General features: G+C 40.2%; 1 protein-coding gene across 1 annotated transcript in view; it reads right to left on the reverse strand.

Annotated features, from left to right (window-relative positions):
• LOC122878467 (calsyntenin-2-like) overlaps positions 1-23,585 on the reverse strand; it is a 247,021-nt gene that overhangs the window by 47,296 nt on the left and 176,140 nt on the right. Inside the window, exons 6-8 of the mRNA XM_044201270.1 lie at positions 15,053-15,238; positions 12,953-13,210; positions 11,224-11,345 (exon numbers count right to left, since the gene is read on the reverse strand). Coding sequence (XP_044057205.1) covers positions 11,224-11,345; positions 12,953-13,210; positions 15,053-15,238 — 566 coding nt within the window. The remainder of the gene's footprint in view (positions 1-11,223; positions 11,346-12,952; positions 13,211-15,052; positions 15,239-23,585) is intronic.

Genomic DNA, 23,585 nt, shown 5'->3' on the forward strand with positions numbered 1-23,585 from the left:
TACCCACTGTTGTTCATCTGCTTTTCACCTAAACATATCCACTTTGAATCAGATTTTCAGAATAAGTCGCTTTTTACAGTGCCACAAAAATAGTAAATAAAGAGGACAATCCCTGCTATAATTTAAAATTGATCTGTGCTTTTTGTTGCTCTGAAACCAGTTTTATGTACAAGACAGATGAAGATAGGACTTTGTTTACTGCTAGATATAAAAATGGTGAATGGGGTGCATGTTAAACCAAAAACACTATCTCCCTTTTTAACTGCTGTTTATGTCTTACAAACTAAACTCTACACCATCAGTCTGTGAGCACACATATAGTCCTTTTCATTTAAATTTCTAGCTGTCTAAAAAAAGCACACGCTTGCACAAACACAAACACATTTCCTCCACATTCCTTCTCTTAGTGCTAGTTTTGGGAACATTTTGGCCAAGATTTCTTTGGATCCAAGGGTCCCTAAAGTATTTTGCTTTGGGTCTGTTAGCAAACAGAGAATATTCAGTTACAGAAACTGGGATTACCTTATTTCACCCCAGTTAGTCTCCAGTAGGAAACTCATCTGAGCATGGCTTCTCTGAGGTGCACCACAAAATCTAGCTGTGTTGTATGTTATGCCTGTATCAGTATAAAGTGTTTGAGCAGTGATAGAGATATTTTTGGACAGGTTGTAACCAGGCAATATTTTGGGCTTGTATTCAGTATCTTTAGATTTGAATTGTGAAAAAGTAATCACACCTTTAGGCTACATTTAGAGCAATGCAAGCAGTCAAGTCATGGCTATGTCTGGGTCAAAAGATGGCCATGAAGGGTAGACCGTATGAAGCCAGTCAAATAATCTCTGGTTATAGTGCTTGGTGGGAAGCATCTTGCCATACTAACTTATTATCTTAGCTAAGTTTGAACTAACTGGTTTTAAACTCATTTTCTTAACTTCCCAAATGTGATATTTGTGTTATGTTCTAAAGAGTGATGTTAGGGTTTTCTGTTGTCTGGTGTTTTAGATACAGTGGTGTTTCTGCTGCTAAATTAACAAGTGCATCATAGTATGTAGGAGGTAAAAGCGCTGATTCCCTGTAAGGCCTGAATTCATTAATTAATGCATGCATGATGCTGGATTTGTTTGTTGCGTCAGTCTGGCAGACATAGTGAGTCACTGTTTCCTGAAGCCACTTGGTGACTAATGTATATCTGTATATGCTACTTTAAACACAATAGAAGAAAAAACTGTGACAGTGATGGAAGGTGGCTGTCTGGGTGAGGGAGAAGAGTCAGGTAACAGAGAGAGTTCGAAAAGAGATTGTGAAACAAGAGCAGCCTCAGCGCGAGAAAAAAAAAAGTAAAACATGGTCCCACAGGTTTAAACTGTCAGTACAAACCAAGCAGTGGTGAAAGTTGCCACAGACCTTTAGCAGAGTGGTGGAAGGAGACAGACTTGGGGGGAAACATCGTGCCATCTCGCCTACTGCCACACTACATCCATCACACGCCTCCTCTTGATTACCTAAACCCTGACTACACGTGCACAGCCGATACTCCTACACAAAATTTACCAGACCTCTACCAGGCTCACTTATTCCTCCGCCTCTCTGTCTCTATCTCTTCCTCAATTCATTTCTCTTTCTCATCCTTTTCTCATACCACACTTAAGGTCAGTGTGGGATGTGCACAATAAATCTTCACTGCAGATTCTGACAGCCACCCTCAATGCAGGAAGTGCTTTGGCCAATCAGAGGGAAGAGCTGCACTGCAAATAAACTTTCTCTCTTAAAAACTATTTGGGTAGGCAGAAAGTCTGGGTGGAGAGTTTGGGAGTGTTATTTGAAGAAAAAGTAAGACAAACGGGTGGGGAAAAAAAACAAACTAAGTGAGAGGGAGGAAAGGGCGAAGGGTAAAGGGAGAGATTCGCTGGAAGCGAGAGGATTCAGCGAACCCATTTGGATCAGATTAATATGATGAATGGCACAGAACAGTAGCTTTTACTGTGCTGTTATTTTCTTTTATTTGGCTTTTGCGCTCCCTTTTACCACAATGTGATAACAGTCTCCAGTTTCTCAGAAACTCACACACAAACACTTACACACATACTATGGGCACCAAAATGCGTGAACAAGTGCAAAACTGCTGTACAATGCACATACATTGGCCTACTGTACACATAATACACAAACAAAGGCCTACACATATTTTTGTATTTCTATTTATCCACATACTCACACATACACAGGCATAACATTTCCACACTCAGAATTACTAGATATGAGATATGTAGACTTGAGACTTGGACACAAGTATGGCTTAAGTCACACAAAGGAGGACTCGAACTGACTGAGTCTTCATAGCTGAAAATCTTGAATATTTAATTATTAGCTCCATGCATTGAAACAACTTGACCTTAGTTCTGTAAAAAAGCATTATTAACTGAGCTTTGAATGTTGAAATGCCCATTAATGTAATGGTCAGCATTCAAGAGACCTGAGGCACTTGCAACTGACTTGCATTTATCTTATCTTTATCTTGAAGAATTGTGACTTGACTTGTCCTTGAGGACTTGAGACATGATTTTATTCTTGCTATTACATGGCTCATCTCAAAAGACTTGAGACTTGACTTGGACATGCCATGAATGACTTGGGACTTGACTTTAATTTGTTAGGAAGGTTTTGACTTGAGATTGTCACAAAGGACTGAGCTTGTCATGACAGACTTGAGACTTGGTTTGAACTTGTTACTAGGGACTTGAGACTTGACTTGGACTTGCTTTAGAGAATTAAGACATGACTTGATACCTGTTACTTCAGGACTTGTCACAAAGGACTTGAGACTTGACTTGAACTTTATGAAATCAAACTTGGCTTGAATTAGTCTAAAATGACTTGAGACTTGATTTGAATCAGTCACAAATAGCTTGATGTAAACTAAAATACCTGCTGGATACAAACTAAGAAAATATCAAACACACATTTATACTTGCAGCATATTTCTAGTCTCACACACACATAAAGGCCCTCAGCATCCACTCACTGACACATGGATAAGAAATGCCACACACCACTGTGCACAATTACACAAACACACACAACTATTTATACCACTCTGCATGTCACTGATACTGTGTCACACACATATATACACAAACAAACACAAAGAGTTAGAGTCAGCAAGGTAATAAAAGCCATTGCTCCTCCACCCTGTCATTTAGTGGCCTCTCCAGCATGACTTCAACCTGTCTAAGACCTACTGTACTTCCCACTCTCATAAAGGGGAGGTAATATTATCCAGGGATGGTGGGATGTGAAAGAAATAAAAATGATGGAAAACTGCATGGAAACAGGGTTTTGGAAAGTATGTTTGTAATAAAGGCTGATTTCATTTGTGAAGGAGATTGTGATAGCGGAGGCTGAGAGACACCTCGGCAGAATATAATAAGAGAAGATAATGTTGTGTGTGATGAATGAGTGATATCATACTGAGAGGATTGCAATGACGGAACCTGCCTGCTCCAATTACACTTATTAAATTATTATTTTGCATATCATTTTGGCTCCTTGCACCCTGCATGACTATCGATTTCATGTCTGTCTATCATCCTGTGTCTTGCTCACCAAATGTAGCAGACAGATTGTGTTTGAATGATATCAGCAATAAGAAGTAGGACGCTGTTGTTATATCGTTTATTGTCTATTTCTATTCAGCTACTCCCCCCAATATGTTATACATTGGCATGTGTCTGCCCCAGTGGGAAGCCATTTCAGACATTTCTTCCCTTTGTTGCCTCCATCTCCATCTTTCTTCTCTTCACCTATTTTTCTCTATTTACTTACTTACTTTTACTTTCTCTGTCCTCTGTTTCTACCCCTTCATCTTTCCGTGGTTATTGATTCCTGCTGTCAATAAGATCCTCCACCTGAATACAAACAAGGCCATTTGCATGACTGCCAATCAATATCAAAAACCCAGGGATAGCTATACTGTTGTTTGCAATAAATCCACAGTTTTATTGTGAATATGTGCTGTGTGAATACCAGAGAGGGGATGAACACTCTTATGACCACTGTATTTCAGTGGGATTTTAACACACTTGGTGCAGTTTTACAGGTAGAGTGGCATGGACATGTGGCATGTGTAAAGGCCAATGTAAATCTCCCCCTCACTCTGGAGGCGCAGCGGGACAGCAGTCATAGTATTTGTGAGTAAAGCTGTGAGATGTTAGCCCTGAGCTGGGAAACAGTGAGATCTTAGTCATGACCCAGAGCCAGATGATGGCTCTGAACACATACACAAACACACAGAAAAACATCTATGTATCTCAAAAAAAGTGGGCAGAGTGAAATTGTGCATGTGGGCAAGGGGCTCAGGTGGACAGACAAAACACGAACTGGGGTTCAAACTGGTCTCTATGAGGGTAAGTATTTATGTACATCAAACAGACAGCCAGGAAGACCCTTCAAAAACCTGTGTGTGTGTATGTGCCCATCTTGCTCTTTTGAGCCAGTTGGTGCAGCAGAGCTCTAAATTTAGTGGGCTCTTTAGTAGGAGTCATCTATCATTCAACAGGACCACTCCCATGAGGGGAGAAATGCTGTGTGTGAGCGTGTGTGTGTTACAGAAAGATGTAAAATAGCAGCACAGATAAGGTAATACAGAGAAAGAGCTGATACATTTCTGCAAGGGCACTAAGGCTTTTTGCACTCTCATTGATTAATGCTGGACACAAACTATGGGATTTGTCTAAAACATGGAAATCTAAAATATATTTGTCAGCTGTAAAGCTCATAAATTGAAGAAAGAATTAATGAAAACTCTTTTCTTGAATAAGTAGGGCACTACAAGCCTCTGCAACCATAAGGAAATATAACCAGGTAGTTATTTTAACACAAACCATAATCTTTCCCTAAACCTAACTGAGTCATTTTGGTGCCTAAACCTAACCAAACCTTAACCATAGCAGTGTCACCTTATAAAATGTATTTGTTTTTCAACAGTGATGTGTAATGATTTTGGAAGGCACAGACAATGATGATGTTGTCCTGCGGATAGGGCCGTCATTAGAAAATGCTTCTATGCGTAGTTCGAGAGGGCATGGAAAAACAGAGTTTTTTGTCGTTTTATTTTGAGGACTTGTTGGGCACTCCTGTTGCTTGGTGTTTAAGGAAAAAGCGGATGCAGAAAACAGATTGCATAAAAAAAGCTGTGTTTGTGGATCAAAATTGCACCACCCTCATTTTCACATTAATTTGGTGCAAAATGGGAGACAGCTGCACGTGCTATTATTTGAGCCTGTGGAAAGGGTTTGTGCTCCTCATAGCAGGTCTGGGCCTGAGAGACAGCCAGTGTGTGTGAATGCCATGTGCCATTTCTCTCTCAGAATCTCCTTCCTCTCCGAGCAAGACAGATGTTGTAAGACCTTCACTGTTTTCTTGCAAACAGCATCTTTTTTTCCCCCACTTCATAATAAAAACAACATAATTTCATAACCTCATCAGGTAGTGTGCTCCCTAAAGATCCCGTAGTTTACTAATAAGGAGTTTCTGATGACAGCAGTCCACAGCAGCACATCAGCAATTTGAAAATGCCAGATGCTCTGCATTCAAATTGTGCTCAGGAGATGTCTGTTTTGACAAAGAGCCTGGACCAGTTAGAAGGCAACTGTGAGGGAAGATCATGCCAAGTGGTTAGCAAAAAAAAAAAAAAAAGCTGTTCTCCATCTTTTATTGTCATGACTGGATACATTCAGCCATTGTTGATGTGCACAATGGATGTGAGTGTGCTTGCTAGATTTTACACCCACATGTGATGATGGGGAAGGGAGCATATACAGTAAATCAAAAGTGAAATTGGTATCATAAACCATAATTTACTTTCATTGCATAATGCCAAGGTCCATGATCTTCAAAGTCAATCAAATTCATTTACTTTTGTTGAAGGACTATTGAAGGAGAATATAATGATAATGTAATAGTTATTTCTAATGTTTCTTGAGAAAACTGCTAAAGTTTAACCTTATGCTAGCTACCAAATAGCAGACACAGTTAGCGACTAAATGGCCTGTATAAACATACAGTACAGTAAGTATAAGACAAGTAAGACAACCACAAACCATTTATATAAACATTTCCACATATTGTAGCTGTCTCACTTGCTTTCCCTGAATTAAGGACACACAGGCCTTTAAACCTGTAATATGTACTCTGCATGGATGGTAATTTTATATAAGTCCCCCCTGAGTGTTTGCTTGATTACTTTCCTAAAAAATTAAGTGTTTTTCATGGGGTAGCTGAAGGTAATGATGTCACTTCCACATTCAATTTAGACTCCTGCTGGAAACATCATTTAGATATCAATTATCCCAGTCAGTTTTTCTCGTTCTTTGTGCAGCTGAATGGCTCGAGGTGACTTCTCATTGATTTTCTCCTCTCGCCAAAGTCTCAGACGAGAACATGCAGGCTTTGTTCTAACACCGAGCATTTCTATTTATCTCACTACGTGGGACACATTATCAAACTCTGCAGAAACACGGAAGCAGTGAAAAACCACTGATAACTAGTATTCCCCAGCCTCAAAGAGAAATGATACCTTTTATGGTCCTAACGGGCTAGACGTGTAGGCCTATCCCAGCATTTCATGAACCACTGCACTGCAATCCCGGTACTTTTTCTCATTGGGAAAAGCATCACAGCCAAAACAACCTATAGCCGCAAGCCGGATGCGTCTCCTTATGTTTCCCAAATAAACTTTGATGATTTACATGAATCATCCACACAAAAGTAAACACAGAAATTAGCCCCATCGGTAAGCGATATTTGCTAACTATACAGGATCTATTTACGAGGCAACCAGCCAGTTAACCAAGCCAGCTGTTTGGTTAGCCTGCTAGCAAACTACGGATTCATCTGCACTAATTAAAAACATTTATTACTTATTGTTTCATATATAGCATGAATCCACAGATGTTACAAAGATGTCCAGATAGGCTTTAATTACGTATTATTTACTTTAATTACTTACTGTAATCGATGTTGCTTACTGTATAAGGACCGTTTGGTTCAGCCGGCCGCTGTCTTTTGTTCTATTGAATTTGGGAAGGTGAAACACAGTCTCCATTAGGGCAATGTTGGTCAGAACCATTGTTGTAGATACACATTTGGGATCACTCTCATCTGTGGACACAACTAGATTTAGATTTTCTAGATTTAGCCTCTCATCTGTGTGTTTTCAAATAAATATGGTCAGCCATCAAAGTAAATGACACAAATCCTCATAATATATTCCACTGAATAACCAGCCATTGTTCTTAGTTTTCTTGAATTTCATTTGAAGACACTAATGTAAACAAATGCTTGCTAATATTTCTCTAGCATACCACCTTGCTAAAATGACACAGTGTCACACATGTAAACTGGCATGTGCAGCTGTTTGGTTAGCTGGCACGTTGTCCCAAAAGTAGATCCCTGTGCAGTTAGCTGTAATAGCTAATCCAGGGACTACTATAAAATGAAGATGATCAAGTCTGTAAAGATGCCACCAACCAACAATTTAATTGACCACCCTTTGAAAAGTAAATGGTTTTAAAAGGCTTAGCTGACTTAATTCAAATTAGTTTTATTTCTCTAAATGAATAGAATAATAAAGTCTCACTTGCTATTAATACACTGTTGAAGAACTAAAGTCTGAGTGTGGGTGTGTGAGTCGCTCTTTCAGCTGGTGAATCTCCTGGACACCTGTGTGTGCCAAAGGCTATTTTTTGGACTGTGCAGACTCAGTCCAATTTTCTACACATGCAGGGGCTCATTCAGTACCGGCTTATGCAGAAAACAGCTTCAAGATTGACAATCTCCTTCTTTGAGATGCTTGAATGTAAGTCTGCATTTAAAGAATATGAAACCATGAACAAAAGACATGTTCAATACAGGCTCAATGCAAATCTCTTCAAGTCAATAAAAACCTCAGCCCATCTCTCTCAACAATGCACACAGCACAGATAGCAAAGCTTAAAATACTGAATCACACTGAACACAATAGGCCTGTACGCATAAAATCATGCTGCCTTAAACTACTCTGTCTGTTATTAACAGATAGTACACTCATTTTTTTTCAGCAGGTAAAACTAATATCTGCAACCATCTTCCCCCCTCGTTCCAGTCATTATGTAGCGACTCGCAATGCCTGATTGGATTGTATGAGAAATTAATTGGACTTCTGTGATAAACCAATGCAAGGAGAGGAGGAGATTCTTCTGTGGAAGGGTTTTCTGGGTTGGAGGTATTCAGAAGTTCATTTTGTTTAAAAGACATTAGCAGATGAGGAGAAAGTGGCGAAAAGGCGAGGGGAGATAGCGACTTAATGAAAGTTCCCTTTCATGCCCTGGGGTTTTAGAGACAACTATTAACAAGAGGGAGGAAGATGAGAGAGAGGATGTAAGAAAGAGAAGTAGATTCAAAAAGTGTTCAGGAAACTCTACAGTTTAACAACTATTGTGCAGTCTGTTTCAAAGATGTATGTGGTGCCAGCATAGTCCATAGAAACTTTTATCACCTAGAAGTAATAAAATATATAAATCGAGATCAATTTAGACAAGGCCACAATATTAACCGTTAAAATCTTTTTATCAACCACCGAAAAGACTGTCAAAACCCAGCCTAATCTACCAATTTAATTTACGTGGAGTAAGTATTGAACAAATAAAAAATTTGACCTGATGTTGGCGCTAGAGGAAAAGTGACGAGATCACCAAAGTTATTACAATTCATGAATGTCTGTACCAAATATTATGGATATCCATCCAAGAGCTGTTGAGACATTGCACTGAAAACAAAAATTTCAAGCTTTGGTGATAGAGGAAAAGTCAGAGGATCACCAAAGTCATCAGGATTCATCCTCTGGGAACCTTAAATGTCTGTACAACATTTCATGGAAATCCATCCAATAGTTATATAGAGATATTTCAGTCTGGACCAAAGTGGTGGACCAATTGATTAACCAAGATTGCCATCCCTCGAGCCACACTGCTAGTGTGGCTAATAAAAAGTCAAAAGCTTACAGGGCTGTATCCAGGATTTTAGAAATACTGAGGTCATGAGTCCAAGTTCCCCAAACGTATCCCTTACCCTGCCTAAAAAAATGTAGACACTCTCAAAACACCAGACACCAAAATGAAGGTCTCTAAACTTCTTCTTATTTACATTTTATATATGAAATTATTCATCCATCCATTATCTATAACCGCTTATCCTTAGAGGGTTGCGGAGGGGCTGGAGTCGATCCCAGCTGACATTGGACAAGAGGCGGGGTACGCCCTGGACAGGTCGCCACTCCATTGAAATTATTAAGTAAAACTTTTATGTGAATTTTGATGTAGGATTTAACACCTTCTCCAGAAACAAAGGTGTAGAGAAATACTGATTCCTTTATTTTCGGTTCAATTCAGCATAATTAAATTAAATTAAATGCAATGAAGGCAGCTCGCAAACCAGGTAAACAAACACATTATACATTTATTTATTGGCCAAAAGTTGTCAAATAAAAAAAAAAAAAAAAAAAAAAAAAAAAATATATATATATATATATGTATATATATACACACACAGGAATCAGTGTGTAAAATTCCCACCATGTTTAAGATTTTTTCACTTTGAATGTAACTCCCCCCTGGTTGCTAAACCCTCAAAATTGTCTGAATGGCTGGCCCTGAATCACTTTTAACACATTCATCCTTCAGTAAAGAAAAAACTAAAACCTCTGACTGAGGCAAAGATCTATTTCATGACAAGAAGCAGTGGGGTTTCCGAAAAATTTGGATTAATCTTTAGAATGTTGACAATGTTTCAAAAATAACACCTAAAAAACAGCAGAGAAAATGTGGAATGGATGAGACAACAGACAAGTGACTGATACTCTGTGGGAACCCTGTGTTTAAATTCCTCCAGACGATGCCTCACTCACGCCATGTGCCGTCAGGAGGCTGATGGATGACCTCTGTCATGCTCTCCCCCCAATCAAGACCAGTGATCTGTCTGATCAAATTAGCCCTGGGTGCTGCATCTGGATGTCCAGGCTCAGCTGTGCGCCTCTCCCCTGAATCAAATGTCCTCGCTAGGCGAGTGCAGGGTCTTGCGAGTCGAGGTGACCTGTCTGACTTTAAGACAGCATCCTTGATCAACAGACAGCTGCCGTCTACACACACACACACACACACACACACACACACACACACACACACACTTGCAGACACACGTCCCTGGAGTGAGCATATTTCTCGGTTTGCTATGCCTGTTTGTCCAAGTCTCCATCACATATTTTGGTGTATGACATATGATGAGGACGGCCTGTATTTTCTAGCCCTACATAAAAATCACTCTTACACTCAATGGAGCTTTATTTAAATATCAAATAAGAATCTTCCAAATTGATGTCAAAATGGCATATTTTAATCATGGAATCAAAGTGGTGAATTTGTATTTTTACCAAACATTTCCAGTTTTTCCTACTTATAGCAAAACATTTCTGTTCCAAAAAAAAAAAAAAGCCTACCAAAATCATGTTTGCAATTGTTTCAAATTCTGATCCCATGTCAGGTAACACAGTGTTTTATCTCTGGAAATATTTGATTGAGAAAGTAAAAACGACAGCTCTGGCTATAATAAAACACCAACAAAAAAATATTCACATCCATGGCAAATATTTATTGAGGAGTCACTAAATCCATTAAAACAACTGCACGGTTATAAAGTAGAGTGGTATGAGAGTTCTCCAAATTAATTGGGGTTAATTAAAGGTTAGGCTTTTTTTGAGTAAAGGAGGATTTCGAGTGCAGCCAAGCACGAAATAGAAATGCACACAAGTTCTTGTATGTACACACAAATACACATAAAACCATGGATGTGTGTAAAGCTTTTTATGAGTCTGATGGGCAACCAGTTAGTGAGCTCCTGTGGACTGACCAGTGGCTCTCCCTTATAAACCTTATGCAACACTCTGTAACACTGTAAATGAACCCCAAAGTCTTACCAGGAGTCTTCTATTATTAGTGTAAGATACAGACAACATGGATTAAGCCAAGAAAAAAATCCCAGAGGATGTTTAATACAGGTTTAATCCAAGCTGGAAACCTGTATTGAGATTGGCCCATAACCTACTTATCAAATCCACAAAGGTGAGTTGAGGTATAAACTAGTCACTTCTTCTCCTGTCTATCATATGTGTTCCAGAGTATCACAGTGTCTTACCTGCTCCAGTTTCCAGTGGAACTCGGCTGGTCTGAAGGTGTCCACCTGGGTGAAGTCTCTCCTCAGCAGGAACACCAGGCGGCAATTATGAACATACAGCGAATAGTGATGACGGTTCATCTCTGTGGGAGGAGGGAGAAAGAGGAGTAGGCACCAGGGACCAAATCATCACACCTACTCACTGTCAGGTAAACCGGACATGTAGCTTTATGAAACCTCACAAAACTGGGACAGCAGCAGCTTCGAAGGAGGACAATTTTCTTATGGTCATCTCACATACTTTTTTCACTAGAAGTTTTAAAACAAAATCATCCCTTTGAGCAAAGCACGCTATGACGTTATTGAATTAGTTGTGCTGGATCTTTAGAGTATTTGAACAGACCATTTCCCCAATTTCACCTTAGATCATTTACAGTATGTATGTATATGTATGTATACAATAAGCCTAAACAAATGATGAAGATGATACACACAGCTAAATTATCACCATTATGCTATCAATGAGGCTACAACAGGCCATAATATTAAGTTATATTTCACTATCCAGTTAAAGAGTGTCGAGGAGGGAATATTTGCCAGTGGATGTTTATATATTTATACATTTTCTAGGAGCGATTATGCTTTGTATCCACTCATGGTGGCATTGTTGGCTCACTTGGTGTTGCCAAGCCATTGTGTGGGGGTGTAGCCAGTGTCATGTAGTGAGCTGCATTTGGAAATTACTGGCTTCCTGTCACTTACAGATTTGTTTGTGACGTGGATACCCTGTTCTCCGTCAACTGAACTCCTGACACATTGTACCAAAATCACAAATCAGAGGCTTGGTTGGGATTTACAGATCCACTCACAGCTGATTTATGATGTCTAGTGTTTTTTAATTTGAACCACCATGGTCAAATCAGATGCAACATCTAGATGGACACTTAACTGTGAGAGGATCATAATACAGCATATGGGTGGTGTTATTCTATGCTTTTTTATTTTCGGAAAATCTCATTGAAAGATTGAAAGGTGACAGTCCGTCTCTTAACACTTTCTGACTTCGCTAAACTGTCTGTGGGTCTTAGCCCCAAAGCGTATTTGTTCCTACTGAAGATGTAAATCTTTTAAAATGGGTCACAAATATAGTTTCATTTAAAATAGTCACCCGTAGCTTCTTAAACAGCTGGGCACTGTACTTTTTAACAAATGTTATTTCAAACGAGTAAACAGTGCATTTGTCTGGGACTATTTGCAGATTAATGGACATTTGGTGTTGTAGTGTGCATTCACAGCAGCAGGATGGTGTACATATGTAGGATTAAAGGTGGGGTATGCCATTCTAATCCAATACACATCTTTTTCTTTTTCTTATTCAGCGAATATCTCCTCACGGTCCGCTAGCTGTCCGTTTACTGAGTGCGCTGAAAAAAAGTGTTTGTACACAGCCCTGACTCTGTAAATGCTAATCAAAAACACTATTCCAGCCATGATTTGTGTGTCAGGTAACGTTAAATGACTTGACCACGGACATTCAGTTTACTTTCTAGTTTGCCAAGATCTGCTGTTGTTGTGATGTTAGCTATTCATTATTTTTGATTTTTCATGGGATTGTTGACAATAAGAAAAATATAGAATATTGCCAGCCGTATCCTTCAATTGTAAATATATATATATATATATATATATATATATATATATATATATATATATATATATATCAGTTATTGCCTGTCAGGCTCACACTTACCAGTCTTGTCGGAGTTACAGAGTAGTGTCTCCTTCTCAGCTCTGAGCCCAGGACTGGGTCCGTGCTTCATCCAGGTTGCTATGGTGAACTGGTCTGTCAGATTCTGGGGTACCACCCAGTCTGGAATTTTAGCCGCCTGACGACCGTCAAACCTGAAGATCAAATCACTGTCCCTGCCGCTGTCAGTCACCAGGGAAGCTGTCCAGTTGGTGGCAGCACTGGGGGCAGGGAGAAGGTCAGTGCTGCCTGAGGAGGCCCCTGGGGTCATCGTCGTAGAAACAAATAAGAGGTGCGACAGAAGATGTGTCAATAACAATCACGACAGATAGTGGCCTAACCTTGGCTATGATTACTTATGAGTAAGGCAGATGGCAGGGCTTAATGTGTAATCAATGGGCCGAGATGGATAGAGGATGTGGGTATTGATTCATGGCAAATGAAACTGACTTTCAAAAGGAAAGAGATGTTAGTCATCGTTCAGAAATTCAGAACATAGCTCACCACTAAAATGTGCCTCTATGGAAACAGAGAGGACATATTGACCGAGTGGTATGGTAACACAAAGAGAAAAGACACAGCAAGGACTTGGTGAGAAGGACGGCACATGGTGTGAATCAGCCAATCACATGAATTGTTTACAGCTGACACTTTTGTTATATGATCCCTATACAATATGACAAAACATACCAATCATTACTGCATTGCATTGAGTCATCCTATTCCCTTTCTCTTCTTCGCTTTAAAAGCAACTCCATCATTCCTTTGACACAATAAGCTCAATATGTTAAATCCTTAACGATCTTTGTTTTCAAACTGTCACCTTTGCAAACGTTATTTGTGCCACGTCACTCACCTTCCTCCTCAATGTATTTGATATGACCTTACCGATCTATCTTTGCCCCCCTGCATGACAGTGAAAAATGCATTTCATGTGTTTAAATCACATTTATAAATCATTTGTAACAGCTTACGGATGGTAATAAATCAAAGCGATACGGAAACCATTCTGTTCTAAGAAAAAATGGGGAATGTCAGAATTCACTGTGTCTGCCTTGTCCAGACAAATAATTGCAACATGAATCTGTTCATTTCTTCTAATAACAAAACATTAGCACATTAATTAATGTTTTTCCGTCTGTAAAGCTCTGTTTTTCTCTACCTTGTACTCATGCCAGTGTTGACGTTCTGACTCCAGTAATTAGATTCCCTCAGTAAATAAATACGCATCGACTTCTCCAGCACCCAGCAGCAGCCTTCTCTTTGCCCGATGTCTTTGTACATTATCTCAAATTGATTGTGCTTTAAAAAAGCAATTACAATTTATTCTATTCGCTATCAGATAACGATTATGAGGTGCCTGAAAAGGACTCTTTAGTGGTAAACCATGCATGGACCGGGAGCCAGGGGAGGCAGGGAGGGGACGTTATGCATTCAGATGAGCTGGAATGGGCCTTGTGAAGGCCGTTAGTCAAAGATGATGACTCCAGCCCCCCTGCTGGCGGTGGAGTGTGGGCGGGGAGGGGGGAGCGGGTAGGCTTGGCTGCTTTGTTGGCGCTCTGGGCACCGACACGGCAGCTCGGCTGCTCATCAGTCACCGAGGAGAAAGCGTGGCTGCATCTGAGGCGGCTAATGCCCTCACTCTGTCACATCATTAGTGACACAGCTTTAAGTTGCTATTCTGGTGCCTTCATTTAGCACAGGGGTTTACCAGGGACACAAGCGGAGATAAGAAAGCAACACGGACTGAGAGCTTTCAGATGTTGGTTTAAAAAGGGCAGAGAAAGGCGCCTCAGGCCCTGTCTGACCCTGGTACTCAGACCCTGGATTCCACTGATGCTCTTAGCAGCAGCAGATTACTTCTAATTCACTGCACTAACTTTCAGTTTGCCGCCTCAGTCAGAAGTTATCTTTGATCAGCCATCCACTGTATATTCTACATATCCACCACCATCCTAATAGCCATAGGTCCAACTCTCATGTGATTTACTGCCACATGCCAGAAATGCACACTCAATCTAAGCTGCTTGTCATTCTGGTCAGACCAGCACGATTATGAGATTCAAAACACAACGGATGAGTCATTTATTTTGCAGAACCAACCACAGAGTTTCTGTAGAGATTTCTCAGAGTAGGTCTCCCGGTCGCAGCCTTTCCCGATGTGGCTGGTCTGCAGCTCCACTGTGGTTCTCACTGACGACAGCGGCCCGCCACAGGTCTCCAGGTGCATCTTAGGAAACAACTGTTTACTTCCTGTTCCTGGCTCATAGTCCACTCGCTTATTCCAACCTAGGAAAAGGGATAGAGATGGAGTGATAGTGTTAGGGATGGCAGGGAGGATAGATTAAACTGCAGTCGGTCCCGCGTGGAAACACAGACCTGCTGCAGATTATTATCTGAAATGATATCTGATTTCCACAAGCCTACTTGTTGCTTTTGTTATTGCACGTTTGTCGCCTCATTTTGTCCACTTAGGCTACCATCAAAACAAGACTCCATTTCCAATTTTTCACAGTCACTGATATTTCTGGCATCACAACTCAATATCCTTCTGGCAGAATGTGCCCAGCTAATGAAATTGCTGCATTGTTGTTGGAGTGCAGTGCAGTACCTGCATTAGTGGCAGTAGTAGTAGTATTATGCTGTCACTGTCTGTCCTGTCATCTGTGAATTGCGTCCAGGGCAGGCTATTATTTTGTGTGCCGTGATGTTTTTGCTTTTCACCTCATCTTTCCCAGCTTTTGTGGTGTGAATTTGTGTTTGACTGCACAGTCTCCTCCGGAGATAACAAGAGAATGAAAGACAAAATTATGTTGCCTGTTTATTGTTTCTATGAGTTTTGTTTACAGTGAGCCCATCTCCCTCATTATCTCAGTTTCAAACAGCGCACCCGGCATATCCATAAATGCTGTCAACAGAGATTTCCAACATTTGCTCAATCAGAAGCCTGTCAGTCCAGTTACCTTCTTCTGTCATACAGCAGCATCATTCCACTATCACTGTACTGTATGAAACTAGTTCTTTAAGAGCAAACTATACCACCTCAAAATTAATTGGGCACCAAACTCTCAACCATCCTATCCAGTCCATGTTGAGTTATCCATCCATCTATCTATATGTCTATCTATCAAGCATTGCTAGGTAGGAGCTGGAGGCATAAGCATGAAGCCGTGCTGACTGGAGAAGAAGAAAGGGAGCAGCTCTTTGTTACTCGCCAGCCTATTAAATCTGCCATGTTCGCGTCCGCACACACTCACCACCTCGTGCTCAAACACATACACACACTGCTTCTGTTTTGTAGTTGATTTACCTCCTCCCGACTGCGAGTGCTGTGGGCTGCTGCAGTACTGTTGATTTGGGATTGTCAGTGGCTGTGATGAAAATAGGCACAAACAATGGTGCATGCTAAACGAGAACAAAAACACATGCATGAGCGCAAAAAAGGACACAAACACAAAAGCCTCTACTGATCTATGCGTTTCTGTATCTTTCTCACACATACATTTTTTTTGCACACAATTAGGCTACTGTATGTACTGTATATACAGCATATATAGTTACGATCCTGCTCTCACTCCCAACACGTCAAATACGGCCGCTTTGTCAGTGGCTGTACGTGTCAAATTATGATGCTGTAGGAAGCCCATGCGATGCAGGCCCACTGCAAGCGACCAATCTGTATAAACCCATGTCTGTCCTGTATGCTTTTCATACACCACCAGCTTGTTTGCGTCGATAGGTATCCCAGCATGCTTTGTGCAGCGAAGTAGTCACTTCCCATAGACAATGAATGAGTGTGGATTTTGCATGTCTCAACAGCACTGGGGCGATAGAGAAGTCGCCCACAGGAGGCGGGACTGTGTAGCAGTTTAGCCAATTGCTGATTAAAGATATGAACGTACAACATAAAACTTTGCCAATTCGCGTCCTCAAATCTAATCAGAGTGAGGTCTAATCTCTACAGGCGCCCTTTTAACTACATGACAATAGTGAGCGTGATCACTACTCCTCCATGACCCTGTGGAAAATATTTTCCTTGATATAGACATATGTAGACAATCAAGTTCATCATTCAGGTTGTGTTGCTCAGTGAAAGCACTGGCCTGCTTGTACTGCACCTACATTCCTGTGGAAGGGTGCCCATTGCATGAAGAAACTCTCTGCCTCTCCCGTGCAGTGGCACTCCTAATTGCGTATACACTGGAGCACACAGGGCAGAGTGACCTTCCCCTTCCCTGTGTTCCTAGTGCATGAATTAGCTCACTCTTTGGTCACAAGTAATATGTTTCCTGATTAATACATATAGTGTTGTAACAAAGCCTTTATTTTTATATATTTTAAAACATACTATAGATTATAATAAGTGTCTACAGTTGATGGACATACATGAGAGTTGAGAAAAGAAAATGTGCATGCTCTCTGTACACATGTAATACCAACTGCTGTGGGCTTTGATGTGTTTTACCAAAGGTCGGAGGGTGCTCATTTATTGCAGAGTTATAATGTGCTTCATTTTAATCAAAGAAACATTGAATTTATGATCCAGAAACAACACACTGAACTCGGTGAAATCTCTCCTCCAAGATCCATTTGAGAGGAGAACTTTGATGGAGAAACTACAGGTGAAAGAGCTGGGCCCAGATCAACCTGACCTCGCAATCAGACAGCAGGCTAGCGAGAAAGGTAAGCACTGTATGCAAGGCTTCTCTGGTAGCTAGTGCACCAGAAAGGCCTGGCTAGCTGGATGCAGTCAGGCTAATGCCTTATTTTGCTTTCAGTGCTTGCTTTTTTAAACAACAGGGACAGATCCAGCATGGAGAGTTACGGGAGTGAGGGATATGAAGCACCTGGCTGAGAAAGTAAGGAAACATGAGAACACCAGGACACACATGGATAATTCTGTCAAGCTAACGTTAGCTATATTCGGCAGAGTGAACATCGCTATGCAGCTGGACGACAGCCACAAGATTGTGGTGAGGAAACACAATGAGGAGATGGATAAAAGGCACATTTTATCCCGAATAATTGATTGTGTGAAGTTTTGTGGGTCTTTTGAGTCGACCTTGTGTGGGCATGACGAGACTGACTCCTCGGACATCCCTGACATTTTCAGGGGATTTGTGGATTTTGTTGCCTCCCTAGACAGTGTGCTGGAGGAGCTAGTTAGACAGCTAACTCACTGTTTTTAAAGGCATACAAAGACGGTACAAAACGAGCTGTTGGACTGCATGCTGTCAGTGCAAAAGGATTATTGGAGGAAGTAAAGAGCGCTGATTTTATCGCCATTCAGGCAGATGAGAAAACTGACAATTCTCCCCACTGCCAGGTGGTGCATGTGCTAAGCTACATCAACACCAACAGTAACATCCAATAGCGGTTTTTTGAGTTCATTACCATCCAGAACGCAACTACCGACACCATTGCTACAGCGCTTCAAATGGACAATGAATAACCAGGTATCAAGCAGATGTACTCAAACTCTGACTGGTAGAGTACATTTTGTTTGTTTTTGTGCTATGTGCATAGTTGACATTTTAAAACAAATCTCAAATTATTCCATGTGTGAGACGTCAATTAATATTTACAAGATTGTTTATGTTATTATTTTGGGTATTTCCTTCTGTTAACTGTTTTGTATTGGTTATCAGGGACCCCACAATTATAAGTATAATTTGAGTATAATTCAATTTAATTCACTTGTGAGAGAGTTTTGAAGCAGAAGTTTGCTGGAATTTACTATCTCTACTCCTCAGAGCGCTTGACTCAGTGCTTATGTCCATTCAAGTGTCTGAATAGCAACTTAACACCACTAACTGCACTTCCTGTTTACTTATCCTGATCTTTACCTCCCTATTGGTTTCCCCAACAAAACAAGGTCCATGGGGGCATCTGCTATACTGATTTCACCTGTGTGGGTAACCAAAATAAGATGTACTGATGCGTTTGTCAAGACGTTACTTACTGCTTTATTTTATGTTGAAATATAATAATTAAAGTAGGAATTCCTTTTTTATACATTCACATTTTTAAATGAAATCATACTGGGATGTTTGCTGAATGTTTGATTAGATGTAGCACAGCCCTACATTGAACATTTTCCACCAACTGTCACTGGGTAGATAAGAAGCTTGATACCACTCTCATCTCTGTCTGGTCAATATATAACTGAAGCCAGGAGATGGTTAGCTTAGCTTAGCATAAAGACTGCCAAAGGTAAAAAAAAATAATTGACTACCAGCACCTCTAAAGCTGGAGTCTCCGCTGTTTGCTTGGCAACTCCATGTTGACAAAAATCCTCCAGGAAGTCACTGCTTCCAGCCAAGAAATAGTTGGGCACATAACCCCCTGTAAAACTGCAACTTGTTATTTTACACTTTCATTTTTGTATGGATTAAACAAATGAAATATTACATCTTAATTTGTGAGCTTTAGAGGTGCTGGTAGGCAGAGTTTAAAATTTTGGACAGAGCCAGTTTCCAGTCTTTATGCTAAGCTAACTATCTCCTTGCTCCGGCTTCACTTATAAGAGTGTATTGATCTTCTCATGTAACTATCTGCAAGAAAGTGAATAAATGTGGGTCAAACTACTCCTTTAAGCATTATAGTATTTTTCCTGTAAAATCAGATGTATTGCATGTAATGTAAAATGCAATGCAAATGCAGAAGAAGATGTCAGCATTCTCACCAGTAATCTTCTGTTACGGTAATTGATGTAATGTCTCAAAATGAATGCAGCAATGAATACTTGATACAAAAAGGCTACAAACACCTTCAAATCCAGTGGGTTACAGTGGTGTAAAAAAGTCTTTGTCCCCTTCCTGATATCTTATTTTTTTTGCATGTTTGTCACACTTAAATGTTTCAGATCATCAAACTAATTTAAATATTAGTCAAGATAACACAAGTAAACACAAAATGCAGTTTTTAAATGAAGGTTGTTATTATTAAGACAAACCTACATGGCCCTGTGTGAAAAAGTGATTGCCCCCTAAACCTAATAACTGGTTGGGCCACCCTTAGCACCAACAACTGCAATCAAGCATTTGCGATAACTTGCAATGAGTCTTTTACGGCGCTGTGGAGGAATTTTGGCTCACTCATCTTTGCAGAATTGTTGTAATTCAGCCACATTGGAGAGTTTTCAAGCATGAACTGCCTTTTTAAGGTCATGCCACAGCATCTCAATAGGATTCAGGTCAGGACTAGGCCACTCCAAAGTCTTCATTTTGTTCTTCTTCAGCCATCCAGATGTGGACTTGCTGGTGTGTTTTGGATCATTGTCCTGCTGCAGAACCCAAGTTCGCTTCAGCTTGAGGTCATGAAAAGATGGCTGGACATTCTCCTTCCGGAGTTTTTGATAGACAGCAAAATTCATTGTTCCATTTATCACAGCAAGTCTTCCAGGTCTAGCTTTTGAAGATCTTTTGGCCTACTTCACTTTGTCAGGCAGGTCCTATTTAAGTGATTTCGTGATTGAGAACAGGTGTGGCAGTAATCAGGCCTGGGTGTGGCTAGAGAAATTGAACTCAGGTGCGATAAACCACAGTTATGTTTTAACAGGTGGGGCAATCACTTTTTCACACAGGGCCATGTAGGTTTGGATTTAGTTTTCTCTTAATAATAACAACCTTCATTTAAAAACTGCATTTTGTGTTTACTTGTGTAATCTTTGACTAATATTTAAATTAGTTTGATGATCTGAAACATTTAAGTGTGATAAACATGCAAAAAAAAAAAATGAAATCAAGAAGGGGGCAAAGACTTTTTCACACCACTGTATGTGTTTGCTGAATCTGTTTTCTGGCTTTTGTCTTTGCTGTGCCATGCTGAGTAACGGAATGATGCTGCATGTTTCAGATTCAGGTAGGAGAGAGGCGTAGCAGGTGCTCTGGTAATAACATACTCCATCGACAACTGGGAGTCAAATGACCTGTCTGAGGACTTGGCTTTAATACTGCCAAGCTCGCTCCACATCCAAAGAGGGAGGGAAGGACGGGGCAGAGCCTGGTTAAGGATGCATGGGAAGGAGTGAGGGAACTTGGAAGGATAAATGAGGGGTAATGGGTTGAGGATGTAGTATGCATATAGATATGTGAGGAAGGGTTGGGTTGAGTTTGGAAGTGGGTGATTAAGGTTTATGGGTTAGAAAGCATTGGACATGAGGGATACTGAAAGGCGCTGACTCGGAGGTGGTTTCACTCTCATCACCTCTTCATAGTTTTTAATCTCATGGAGTGAATGCCTGTTGTCTATTTGTCTAGAGGGGGGAGTGACCAGCATCTGTTCACTAATCCTGGTACCTTCAGATATATGGTTGCATAGAGGTAGGCTCTCCTGTCAGAGTGCATGAGCACGTAATTTACATTCATACTCCGACTGAGCAGCTGTTTTTTCATATTGCCACTTTGAGGAAGAAAGAGTGGTCCTATCGTATAATTTACTGAAGCGTCCTTCCCATTTGCCACACGTTTTTAGCTACACTAGCTGCATGGTTCTAAGGATGGCTGGTCAGTCAGTCAGTCAACCAGTTTTGTCCACACTGAAATATCTTAACAAATTTTTGATAGACTGCAATATATGTATGTATATTTTGAATGAAAGACATTCATAGTTCCCAGAAGATAAATCCCAATGACATCTAGCACCACTAGCAGGTCAATGTTGTCAATTATCCAGAGAATTACCTTCACATCTACTAGATAGATTGGCACAACATTTTGTAAAGACATTCATGTTCCCCAGGGATGTATCCTAATGACATTGGTGATCTCCTGACTTTTCCGTCACCAGTAGATTTGAAATTTTTTTGGTACAGATTGAAATGTCAATGACTTCATTTAGTGCCATCATCAGGTTAAAATTTTAATTTATACCAAATACCTGCAAAACTAATGATATTCCTCAGCGTCATACGATGGTAGTAAAGATTAGCTGCTAAACATCAGCATGTTAACAGTTTAATTGTGAGACTGCTCACACCTGCTTTATCTAATTACAGCTTCACAAAGCCACTAAAGCGTGGCTATAGACTCTCAGTCTTGTTATGTTTTGTAGGGAATTCTTGGTATGCAATATCATTACCCTGCAACATATAATTTTAGTGGAATGGTATAGTTGGCTACAAAAAAGATGCAGTGGGTGCAATCTATTTTGTTGGTTCATGTAAGACTGGGAGAGTACCCTAAACTGCAGCTACTGTAGTGGTTTGCCATCCCTGTGTGTCAGAAGACATAAGGCATAAATATAGAACTTTTTAGACTCCCCATCTGTGCATTTTTGGCTCTTTGAATCTGCCATCATTGCCTGTGTGTGTATTAACCATTCTTCTTGTATCTTTGTATCTGCATGTTTGAATGAATGAGACAAATGGTATAGTCTCTATACTGAATAGCATTCATGCCAACAAAACATTAAAATCTACTTTTATTAATAGACTTGAAGATTGGCTTTTTTTTCAGTTCTCAGAGGGAAAGCTCCCCTAATGCTTTTATTGATATTTACACACTGTATGCCTGTCCTTAAATGACCCTTATCATTTTGTATCAGTGTGTAGTGTGCAAGGTCATTGTATTGAATGCCACACCTTGTCATACCACACTGATGCCCATTACACACATGTTTACTGTAAAACACTGGGTAAAAGGCCCATGAGTGACAGAAGCTGACGATGAATGTAAACAGAGGGTGTGAAGTGCACCGCCCGCAAATATAATGAGGAATGGGCTCGCTGGTAGGAGGGCAAATGATTTACAAGGAGCGTGGGTGCAGCATATCATGAAAAAAATCACAAGACCAAGTACAGTAACAGATGTTCTTTTATACCAAAAGACACATTTGTTTTTGAGACACGACTCCCCTCCGTGGTAAGACCTGAGGTAGGGGGTGTTAAAACAGTGTGGAAGCACTGAAGTAGAAATACGAGTTGTTAAGAAAAATAAAAATGAACTGAGATACACTCTCACCACAATGCAAAAACAGTTTACTCTTCATTTCATAGCTTACGTTTAGATAAGACCCATACAAATAGCCTCAAATCACTGATACATATTTGGCAGTTGCATTTATCTTTAATAATGGAAAACACTGGAGCAATAAAATGGAAAAGGTCCTTTGCCAAAAACCCACTGGACTGTACTGAAGTGTATTTACTGGGACAAAACAAAGAAACACATCCATGTCTTGAATCTGTGCCCTTTTTACATTTTTGACAATGGCACCTTTCTTCAATGTTTTGATTTCTAAGATTAAAAAACAACACCAAACCTTTATCACCATCCTTCTCCCTGCCATAGTTTTTAAGCATTGATGTGCTCCTCTCACAGGTGGTTATAAATGAATTTAAAACCTTGTGTTAGCTCATGAAATAACACAATATCTTGCTGTACAGTGTTGTTACTCTGGCAACCCTACTGTGATACTATGTTTTGTCACTGAGGCAGAGGTATTTTCTTTCTTTCCCGAAGACATTTAAATTGAAATGTTTTGTCCTCTGGCAGCTCAGCCTTTTGCCTGTTTATGACTGTTTGACATTGAAATAATGACACAATACTCATGCTGCTCTCTGTGTGTTAAAAAGGCTCAGGCTCCATTGACTTTTTTGTGCAGTGTGTTTTATTTAAGCTCTCTCAAACTCTGA

The sequence above is a fragment of the Siniperca chuatsi genome, linkage group LG7, assembly GCF_020085105.1.
Source record: "Siniperca chuatsi isolate FFG_IHB_CAS linkage group LG7, ASM2008510v1, whole genome shotgun sequence".
Taxonomy (NCBI): domain Eukaryota; kingdom Metazoa; phylum Chordata; class Actinopteri; order Centrarchiformes; family Sinipercidae; genus Siniperca; species Siniperca chuatsi.